Source organism: Lathyrus oleraceus, chromosome 1 (genome assembly GCF_024323335.1).
Source record: "Lathyrus oleraceus cultivar Zhongwan6 chromosome 1, CAAS_Psat_ZW6_1.0, whole genome shotgun sequence".
NCBI lineage: Eukaryota > Viridiplantae > Streptophyta > Magnoliopsida > Fabales > Fabaceae > Lathyrus > Lathyrus oleraceus.
The window spans coordinates 29,153,963-29,166,153 of record NC_066579.1 but is presented as its reverse complement, the minus strand read 5'-3'; the positions used below and the strand labels follow the sequence as shown (position 1 = coordinate 29,166,153).

Below are 12,191 nucleotides of genomic sequence, written 5' to 3'. Positions count from 1 at the left end.
CACCCCTCATACTTATTCTGATATGGCACCCCGGAAGTTGATGCAACCATGAGAAGGTAAAGTCGGACACAATTTGGTGACACTAGACCAAGAGAGCGGTATGGAAAGACCAAGTCAGGAAAGAACCACATAATACGAAGAGACTTCAGAGCTTGCAAGCTAACCAACATGGTGAGATCACAAAAAGCCAAACACGAAATATCAACATGAGAGTTCAGCCAGGTATGACTTTATCACTCTGATTTTGCGTATGTTCTGTTGACACGTCACAGCATGACAACACACACTGAGGCAAGTTGTTTGTTTAGCCAGGGCCTTTCTAGCCATCCCTATATGTATGTTTCCCTTCGTAAACCCCGTTGAGCCTTAGCCATTTGATTCATTGTAAACCCCATGTTAACGTTTAACCATTATTCATCGTAAACCCCCTGTTAACTTTTAATTATCCATTCCCTTTTGTGTCATAACTCGGTATGATTGTGTGAATTGCAAGATGTGCAATGAAAATAAGTTTGGGGTGAAAATTTTGAAAGGGAAGGCAAGTGCATAAGATGAGATCATACAAAAAGAAAAACAGTATGTATGTCCTTTATAAGAAAAAAAAAAAGAAAATAAGAAAAGAAAAAAATGCACTTGCCGAGACCTTAGAGATATGAAAGGCTCGGAAAGAAAAAAAAAGAAAATAAGAAAAGAAAAAAAATTGCACTTGCTGAGACCTTAGAGTCCAACAGATATGAAATGCTCGGAAAGTTGAGTAGAAAAAGAGTCAAAAGAGTTTTTACCCCAAAAATATATGTGATGCACAGGAAAAGAAGAAAAAGTACACAATATGATTACCGAGTTCAAAACCCTTTGTTACCCAATTTTTGTTTATCCCACCGTACCCAAGCCCCGTTACAACCTAAAAAGACCTCAAAAAGTGTGTGAAATCTGCTGTGGTAATGACATTAGAATGTGTTCAAAGTTAAGAGTCTGATACTGTATACTGTGCTGTGAGTGTACACACCTAACCCCGAGAGATATTGTGAGTGAGTGAAAAGCTTGCAGGTGAAGAGGTTTCTGATGTGGAAATATGGTAAACTGCCTGAATTGGAGAGACCTGAAACTCGATTGGAAAGGAAGAACACAAATGGTGAAAGACTAGGTTGCATTGTGGAAAACGAATTCGGAGGTGACCTTTGTTTGGACTCAATACATCACTTGAGGACAAGCAATGAGACAAGTTTGGGGTTGTGATCGGTCACCATTTCCATTGAATTCCCGCCGTTAATCCGACGTATTTTCATCACTCTGGTAAGATTTATGTTTGTTTTTAGTTGCATTTGAGTCAAGTATCAAGTTTTGTTGGTTTGGTATTACATTACATTCGATTACGAGTTTAAGTCAAAAAGACCTCGTTTATGTTTCGTTTGGGTAGTGTCATTGTTCCAGGTTCAAAAGCAAGAATGGTGAAGTTCGGGACACTCTGAAGGACGAAAATATGACAGAACAGCAGGTCAACACGGCCACCCGTGTGCCACCACACGGCCGTGTTGTTGGTCAAGCAGAGAAAAAGACGAAGCAGAAAACAGGGATCAACACGGGCACCCGTGTGTACACACACGGCCGTGTTGATTAAAACAGTGCATCTACACGGGCACCCGTGTGTAGGGACACGGCCCGTGTTGTTGCTACTGTAACAAATGCTGAAATTAATTAATGCAGGAGAAAAAACACGGGCGCCCGTGTGTACACACACGGCCGTGTTGATTGCACGCAGCCTGGAAAACCTAATTTTGCATTGTGAACCGATTCTTCTCATTAAGGGCAGTATGGACCTTTTGCTTGGAGAGGAGGCATCTGAAACTATAAGAAGGCTTGGAAGAGAAAGAAAAAGGAACCTTTGGAGAGACGAACGAAAGCATTACAGTGGAGAAGAGAGCGAATACAACGGATTCGAAGACGGCGAGATTCAACGGTAGCCACCATTGAAGATCAAATTCTCCTAATTCTTTGTAATGTCTAATCTTTACTTTATGAATTCTTTAAGTACTATGAGAGGCTAAACCCCCTGATGCTAGGGGGGTGGTCCTGATGTCATCGTATGTTATGAATGTGAACCAATGATTCCTTGATTACTATGTTATGTCTTTCAATTTAATTGTGTGATGTTATTATGCTTTTGTATCGGACAAATACAAATTAATCCATGACTTCCAATAACAGGACTGTGATTGGTAGGGTTTTCACACAATTGGGTTTATGAATGCATCATCTAGGACTAGTAACTTTCATAAATTACCGTAAACCTTGATATATTGTATGATTAAAACCAATGATTAATTGAATGGACATTTGAGTAAGAATTGGTAGTTTAATAGTTTCTCACTTAAGGACTTAAGTAAGAACATTCTGAGGTTAGGTGATTGAATGTATCATAGGCATTAAGGAAATCGGGACAAATTCATAACGGGCTAACTCAACCACTTACCCTAGCATCTTTTATCTTAATCAGTTATTTTTACTATCTTCGTGTCACTAATCACAATTCCAAAACAAACCAACCATTATCTTTTTGTTTGAATAGAATCGAATTGAAATAAGTAATTCCTACGCAATCCTCGAGATCGATACTGGGAAATAAATTCCTTATTACTACATCGGTGAAAATAGTACACTTGCTATTTTTCCGATCAGTTTACAAGCTGAAATGAAGGTCGAATGGTGAAATTTCCAATCATAAGGCAAGACTAGTTGCGAGAGGTTTTCTGCAAAAACTTGGTATTGATTTCGACAAAGTGTACGCACCTGCGGCGAGGCTGGAAATCATCAAAATTGTTGTGTCGACAACAACATATACAGGGTGGAAGATACATCAGTTGGATGTAAAATCAACATTTTTGAATGGACCTTTGGAAGAAGAAATCTATGTTAGTCAACCACCATGATTCAAAATCAAAGGGCATGAGTTGAAGGTGTACAAATTGAGAAATGCTCTATATCGTTTAAAGCAAACCCCAAGAGCGTGAAATAGGAGAATAGATAACTTCCAAATCTAAGAAGGTTTCATAAAGCGTGTCTATGAACATGGAGTGTATGTCAATGATGCTGATAAGGTCAGTGAAATCATCTTTTGCATGCATGTAGATGACTTATTGATTACAGGTGCAGATGAAGTAAAGATAAGAAAAGTCAAGTCGAAGCTGACGCAAGAGTTTGAAATGTTCGACCTAGGGAATTTGTCACATTTCTTAGGGATTAAGTCCAAATAAACAAGGGAATTGGTGTTCCTACATCAAAACAAGGATGCACAAGATATCTTGAAGAGGTTCAAGATAACCAACTGTAATGCAGCTGCTATGCCATTAGAAATTGGAGCAAAGTTGAGGAAGGAGACAAATGATGAGTTTGTTAGTGAAACATTATACAAACAAATCATTGGATCTTTGAGGTATCTTTGCAATAACCGGCAGTATATTTGTCAAAGTGTCAGATTGTTGAGTAGATAAGGAGAAACCTCAAGAATATCATCTCACTAAAGTCAAGAGAGTGATAAGGTACACCAAAGGTACGATCGATCATGGTGTGTCAATACCAATACGGAAGAAGACCAACACAGATGTAGAGGTGTGTGGATATACTGATTCGGATTTCAATGGAGACCAAGACGAGAAGAAGAGTATTGCAAGCTACATATTCATGATCGAATATGCTCCAATCTCGTGGAGTTCAAGGAAGTAAAGTATTGTGGCTTTGTCATCTTGTGAAACGGAGTATGTGGATACATCATATGTAACATGTCAAGCAACATGGATAAACATGTTGCTCGAAGAGCTCAAGATAATGGAACCTAGGAAAATGAAGTTGTCTATCGACAACAAGTTAGCTATCGACCTGGAAAATCATTCAATGTGTCATGGTCGAAGTAAACACATAGAAATGAGGTATCATTTTCTTAGGGATCAAGTTAACAAAGGAAGGTTTGAACTTGAGTATTGCAAGACATAATGGAAACTAGTTGACATACTCACCAAACCCATGAAGAAAGTCAGGTTTGACGAGTTGAAGAGAAGCATCGAAATGAGAAGTCTTGAGAACATGAATTAAGGGGTATGTTAGAAATTGTAATTTGGCGTTCTATCGAAAGCTATCATTTAGTTGTGACAAAGTGGCTAGTCGAGGTATATAAGTCAGTTTGTTGTATTCGACTGAGTCGAATACATCTTATAGTTGTTATGTCGAAGTGTAATTTGTAATTTTGTATTTCACACTTTGTATATTTGGGTTTGGGTCAATTTGTATAGTTTTGGATCTGAGCTTTAGTTGCCTATATAAAGACATTGTATGATGTAAATCCTAACAATAACTTCATCAATAATATTTATCTTTATAGTTTTTCTATTTTCTCTCTTCTTTTTCTTTCATCTTTCTTAAAAACTCTTTAGTTCCAACATTAACTTGAGAGCTAAATGGATCTTATCCATCGAATAAATTTTTTAATAAGTTATAACATAGAGGTTCCGATTAGTCATATTTTTTGGGAAGCAAATAAATGGACAGAGACATAGCTAAATGGGTGTAAATAGTACTGTGGGAATCCAATTCATTGACTCTTACTCCTCGAAGATGTCTTCGATCTTTCTTTTAGATTTAGTTGGTGTTAATCAAAGACATGTCACTTTATTGTAGTTTTTCCCCCCTCTCTCTCTCTATCTATCTATCTATCTATCTATCTATCTATCTATCTATCTATCTATCTATATATATATATATATATATATATATATATATATATATATATATATATATATATATATATATATATATATATATATATTTATTGCATGTGCCTTCTCTTAACTTGTAAGCAATTATAAAGATGAGTGTGTCACTGCCGGCCACACATAAAAAATTATTTCAAATAAAGCAAAAGCAATAGCAAGAAGAAAAATCAGAATGCATGCAAAGACCACAATTACCACCAACAACCATCGAGTAGTCTAAAGTGTTACTTTTCCATTCATATTTTTGCTTCATGACGGCCAAAAGTTTTTTTTTCATTATGCAAAAAATAAATAAAACTTTACTGCCCAACATTCAAATAATCTACTTTCTTTTTCGTGACGATATTCAAATAATCTATTAGATATATGTATCTTAAACTCTAAGATATATATGACCTCACTTACTACCAAGTAACGACCAATATTTGGAAGGTAACTTATCCACGGAACAAACCCACAGGTTATTATTTAGCAAAGAAATATATTTTATTTTGATATTTGAAAATTTTACATAAATATATGTTCACAACACTTTGTTAAACATAACTATTTTTTTTTGTTGATATTGTTTAACACAATTTATTCAATTAATACAAATGACAAATTAATAATAATATGGTAAAATCAAATATTATTAAAATTTGATCTAATTCATCTTTGTAAAACCAATTTTTAAAGTGAAAGATGTTACTCTATATAAATATATTCAATAGTTTAAGATCCAATCGATAGATTCTAAGAGTTTGGTCTAATTCATTCTTATAAAATCAATTTTTAAAATAAAATAAATTATACTATATAAATTCTATCAAATGAAAAAGTAAGAAAATAAAATGAATGAATAAAGCCTCACATGTTTCATTACGAAAACTTGCTGATAAATTTATCATGGTGAAATTATACATGTAGCAACAACATCTCATCTCTTTAAACCAATAAAGTTAATCTTTTAAAATTTGAAAGAAATCTATTATAGTAATATATCGCGTGCTCTTACTAAACTACAAATACTAAAAATGATTTAAAATAATTAAATCGGCATAATTCAATTAATTTCACACAAAACTTTTTATGGGGATGTTTTCAAATTACCTTTCCTTTCATTTTAATTAACATTAGAATAAAAAATTAGCTCACATATCCGTTTGTCCACTTTTCTCAATCAATGAAAATAATACAATTAAATTTTATGTAATAATTTTAATAAATTAATTATTCAATTAAATATAAAATTGTAAATATAATAGTTCATATAAAAAGATAAAATTTGAGAAGAAGAGAATGTTACACAATAATTTGGCATAATTTTATACTCTCTTTTTTTCGATAAGCAATGATGATATATAAAAGGGGCACATCGATGCCTAATCCTTACAAGAGAGAACTATAAAATTGGACAAACAAGGGCTTAAGTTGGTTTGTCAATCTCTCTATTCAAAATCTATCCTACCTTTAGAATTAGCTAACCACATTTTCCAGACTAAGAATTTAGAAATTTTGACAATTTCTTGAATATTCAAGAAGCCACCCTTAAATAAATTTATGTTCCTACTAAGCCACTGTTATGAATAAGGACAAAGAAATTACCACAGTAAATGATGGAGAAGAACACGTGGCACATGATCCACATTTTGAGGAGCCTAGACGTGGATTGAGGACTAAATTCCCTAACAGAAAATATGCTGCAGAATTTGAATAAGTACCACAATGAGTGGCAATGATAGGGTGGGAAGAATTTAGTGGATTGATATCCTGACTCTCTCTCTTCTCTGGAAGCTTCTATGCTTTTCTGTTACTGTATTCCTCTTGCAATTGGCTTAGCCATTTTCCATCAATATACCCACTATTTCTCTGCTACTGCATTTTGATTGCACTGTCAGTACTATTTTTAATTGCATAACTAAATTGTGTGTGTACTGCTCGATTGGTTTATAACATTTGGTGCTCTCATTGAGCTCTTCAATGGCTGAGAATACACGCATGAAGAGTATGGAGAACTCCATCGCTGATATGCACAAAACGTTGCAGAAGTTTCTTGAAGATTCAGACCGCCGTCACAACGAATATATGCAATCTCGTCACCTGGATCAAGCTAGATTCGAACGGGTTGAAAATCAGCTTAGCTCCCTTCATGTGACGCAAAACTCTTCTAACAAAGCGACCCCAACTCCAACGATTCAACCGTTTCAGATGCGCAACATCAAACTCGATTTTCCGCGTTTTGATGGATCTGAGGTAATGAATTGGATCTTTAAGGCTGAACAATTCTTTGAATTTTATGCTACGCCGGATAACCACCGTCTTACCATTGCCGCCGTGCATATGGAAAAAGACGTTGTGCCTTGGTTCCAAATGATTTCTCGAAATGAGTCGTTTCAGTCTTGGGCCATGTTTACACGGGCCTTGGAAATGGAGTTCGGCCCATCTCCGTATGAATCCCCACGACCCACTCTATTCAAACTCACACAAACCACTACCGTCTCTGAATTTTACACTGCTTTCACTGCATTAGCCAACAGAGCACAAGGTTTGAGTCCTGAAGCCACCCTTGATTGTTTCATAAGTGGCCTTAAACCGGATATCAAGCGTGACGTGATTGCTCAAACACCGTCGTCGTTGTCTCGCGCCTACGCCTTGGCCAGACTCTTCGAAGACAAATACTGCCCTACACCACCACCAAAACCTAACAATTCCACCGTCAACAAGCCGTACCATTTCCCTGGCCCAAATTCCACACCTCGAAACCCCACAAATCCACCATTACTTCCTAACCCTAAACCAAACAACCCAGTGAAAAGCATTACTCGTGCCGAGATGCAAATCCGCCGCGAAAAAGGGCTTTGTTATTATTGCGATGAGAAATTTTCCATTACCCACAAATGTCCAAACCGTCATTACTTCTTATTACAAATGGAGGAGGATGACAATGACCCACCACCAGATTCCCTTGCCACCACTTTCCATGAACCGCCAACAATTGGAGATTCTGAGCATCACTTGTCACTTAATGCATTGAATGGCTCTCATGGTATGGGCACAATGCGCTTTCAAGGTCAGATTCAAGGCATTGCAGTTACAATTTTATTGGATAGTGGCAGCTCTGATAATTTTTTACAACCAAGGATTGCTCAATCCTTGCAATTGCCAGTCCAAGCTAATACACAGTTTCAAGTTATGGTTGGAAATGGGAATTCCTTGACTATGATGGGTTACATTGAAGACTTACCTATAGCTATTCAAGGAAACACATTACATATCCCTGTTTACTTATTACCTATATCTGGAGCTGATTTGGTGTTGGGAGTCCCGTGGTTAAAAACCTTAGGACCACATATTGCTGATTACAATGCCCTGTCTTTAAAATTTTATGTCAAGGATAGCTTTATTACACTTTATGGTGAGAAATCTAAGGGTCCAAGACCGGCACAGTTCCATCACATCAGGAGATTACAACATACTCATGCTATTGATGTTGCTTTTTACCTTCAGTTTGACAAGATTGTACCTAAGGATAACACTGTCAACGCTGATCCACACCCTGACATTGAAGTTATATTACAAGCATTTGTTGATGTGTTTGCTGAACCAAAAAGTCTTCCTCCAGCTAGGTTCCAAGATCATGCTATTCCGTTGGCGGCATGTAGCAACCCAGTGAAAGTGAAACCATATCGATACCCCCATAGTCAAAAAGAACAAATTGAACTCATGGTGAAAGAGATGCTTGACCAAGGTATTATACAACCTAGCTACAGTCCTTTCTCTTCCCCTGTGTTACTAGTTAAGAAGAAAGATGGCTCATGGAGATTTTGCACGGACTATCGCGCTTTAAACTCTATCACTATCAAGGACAGTTTTCCTATCCCAACTGTGGATGAACTTTTAGATGAACTCTTTGGTGCGCAATATTTTTCTAAGTTAGACCTTAGATCCGGGTACCACCAAATACTGGTCAAGCCTGAAGATCGACATAAAACTGCCTTCCGAACACATTAAGGCCTTTATGAATGGTTGGTCATGCCCTTTGGCCTTTCGAATGCCCCGGCATCCTTCCAAAGCTTAATGAATCATGTATTCCAGGCTCAACTCCGAAAGTCCGTATTGGTATTCTTTGATGATATTCTTATATACAGTCCGACGTGGTCAGCTCATTTATCTCACTTGACTGAAGTGTTGCAGCTCCTACGCCAACATTCTCTATTTGCAAAAATGTCCAAATGTTGTTTTGGATTCAGTGAAGTGGATTATCTAGGTCATACGGTTTCTCACCAGGGCGTACAAATGGACAAATCCAAAGTACAAGCTGTATTGGATTGGCCATTGCCTAGAACTCTCAAACACTTACGAGGTTTTTTGGGTCTCTCAGGTTATTACCGCAGATTTATTCGAAATTATGCTACTATTGATGCACCCTTGACAGCATTATTGAAGAAAGATGCATTTGTATGGAACCAACTTGCAACTGAGGCATTTCTAGCTTTACAGAAGGCCATCACCGTGGCTCCTGTTTTGGCACTTCCGGATTTCTCTAAACCCTTCATTTTAGAGACTGATGCATCGGGTACTGGCATTGGTGCAATTCTGAGTCAGGACAAGTATCCAATTGCTTATTTCTCTAAAAAGCTCAACAGCTCGATGCAACACAAGTCTGCATATGTTAGAGAACTTTACGCCGTTACTGAGGCTATGGCTAAGTTCAGACATTACATATTGGGTCATAAATTTATCATCCGCACAGATCAACAAAGCTTAAAGGCCTTAACCGACCAAACGATACAAACCCCGGAGCAACAAAAATGGCTGCATAAGTTTCTAGGATATGACTTCACTATCGAATATAAACCAGGCAAGGACAATGTAGCTGCTGATGCCTTGTCTCGGTCCTTTTGTATGGCTTTGTCGGGACCTGTCAATCCTCTGTTATCACTTATCATCACTGCAGTCAATGCTGATCCCTCTCTATCTCAGATTAAATTGCAATGTTTGCAGGGAACTTGCCAAGACCCTTTGTATCAAGTGAGACAAGACATTCTATATTGGAAGGACAGAATAATAGTGCCCAATGTGCCTAGCATTATTCAGTCAATTTTGCAAGAGTTCCATTCATCTATGTTAGGAGGACATGCTGGAATTGCACGCACCAAAGCAAGAATTGCTTCTCAGTTCACATGGCCCTCAATGTCTCGAGATATTCGCTTGTTTGTCTCTCAATGTCTAATATGTCAACAAGCTAAATACTCTACTGCTGCCCCAGGCGGCCTACTGCAACCCTTGCCTATTCCATCGCAAATTTGGGATGACGTATCCATGGACTTTATTACCGGGTTGCCACCATCCAATGGATTCACGGTTATCATGGTCGTTGTGGACAGACTTTCAAAGTATAGCCATTTTACTACTCTCAAATCTGACTTCACTAGTGTGAAAGTAGCTGAAGCATTCTTGCACAATGTGGTGAAACTCCATGGTTTTCCAAAAAGTATAGTGTCGGATCGTGACAAAGTCTTTACAAGTTCTTTTTGGAAGCAACTTTTCAAGCTAAGTGGGACTACTTTAGCTATGAGTTCAGCCTACCATCCATAATCGGACGGTCAAACTGAAGCGGTTAATAAATGTGTTGAGATGTATTTGCGATGTTTTGCTGGTCAGGTTCCTCAGAAATGGTCTAAACTACTAGATTGGGCCGAGTTTTGGTATAACTCTTCCTACCAGTGTAGTATTGGCATGACGCCCTTTAAAGCAGTTTATGGTAGGGAGCCTCCGATTCTTCTCAAATACGATACTGCTGCAGCTGATCCACCGGCCTTGTAAACGCTGCTCACTGAGAGGGATAACGCCTTACAACTTCTCAAAGCTAACTTGCACCGAGCTCAACAGGTTATGAAGAAGTATGCGGATGCTAAGCGAAGATTTGTTGAGTTTCAATTAGGGGATATGGTGTTGGTCAAACTCCAACCCTACAGACAACATTCATTGGCCTTACATCAGAACCAAAAGTTGGGACTTCGATACTTTGGACCATTCCCTATCATTCAGAAAATTGGTGCTGTAGCTTATAAAGTTTTACTTCCACGTTCTGCGAAAATCCACCCTGTGTTTCATGTTGTTAATTTGAAGTTGTGCAAAGGAGACCATCATACTCAATATTTGCCTCTACCATTACTCACTATTGAAAATGGTCCTATTTTACAACCTGAGGTAGCAGTGGATTCTAGAGTTCTATTGCAGAATGGTATTGAAGTGCCTCAAGTCTTGATTAAATGGTCTAACTTGCCTATCTCTGAAGCTACATGGGAAAATTGGAGGGAATTTTCCCATAACTATCCAAACTTTAACCTTGAGGACAAGGTTAATTTTAAAGGGGGGAGTAATGTTATGAATAAGGACAAAGAAATTACCACAGTAAATGATGGAGAAGAACACGTGGCACATGATCCACATTTTGAGGAGCCTAGACGTGGATTGAGGACTAAATTCCCTAACAGAAAATATGCTGCAGAATTTGAATAAGTACCACAATGAGTGGCAATGATAGGGTGGGAAGAATTTAGTGGATTGATATCCTGACTCTCTCTCCTCTCTGGAAGCTTCTATGCTTTTCTGTTACTGTATTCCTCTTGCAATTGGCTTAGCCATTTTCCATCAATATACCCACTATTTCTCTGCTACTGCATTTTGATTGCACTGTCAGTACTATTTTTAATTGCATAACTAAATTGTGTGTGTACTGCTCGATTGGTTTATAACAGCCACAATGCCGAACAAGTTGCTAAACAAAAAAGGCCAGGATGCATGATGTTCTTGTGCGTCAAAAACATGAACTAGTGCAAATGTGTTAAAATAGAAATGTGTTCTTCCACTAAGTCTGATCCCAACCATTGGCTGATATGGAACCAAACATGTTTACTAATTCGACTGGAAACAAGAATAAGATCCTTTTCTTTCCAACAATGAGGAAAAACTAAGTTATGACTTCAATGAGGAATTCTTTTCTTTGCCAATTCCAGTCTTGTGGGAAGCCTATCTGGAAGCAGTCTACATCCAAAGATTTGGAATTTCGAATGAACTTTGGGTTTCCACACCTTATTCGGATCTTTTCAAATTTCACCATTAATTAGAGAGTCTTTCAAGATGTTCTTGTGCGCCAAAATTTTGTCACTCTAATATAATTTCTTTTGATAGAAAAATCGGCTTTATCTTTCCATCAAATAAACTCATCCTTCAACTGGCTTTGGGATAGATTGAATGGAGGACTGCCTTAAGGTCACACAATTCGCTAGACTCCTCTTCATTGAAATCAACCTCTTCCTACAATAAAATGTTCCAAATCCACGTTGAACCAGTCCATGACCCTGACTCAGCAATACTTCTACAGGGTTCAGTGGCTAAGGAAAAAATGGCTGGAAATTGAATATGCAAAGGTTCCTGACC

General features: G+C 37.7%; 1 protein-coding gene across 1 annotated transcript; it reads left to right on the top strand.

Moving 5' to 3' along the window:
- Nucleotides 1-6,725: 6,725 nt before the first annotated feature.
- Nucleotides 6,726-8,756, top strand: LOC127088505 (uncharacterized). Its single transcript, XM_051029322.1, has one exon. It carries the CDS (start codon nt 6,726-6,728, stop codon nt 8,754-8,756), a length of 2,031 nt encoding a protein of 676 aa, XP_050885279.1.
- Nucleotides 8,757-12,191: the final 3,435 nt, after the last annotated feature.

What these genes read in the sequence shown, in the direction of transcription:
- LOC127088505 (XM_051029322.1), top strand. Translation starts at nt 6,726, where the DNA reads ATGGCTGAGAATACACGCATGAAGAGTATGGAGAACTCCATCGCTGAT.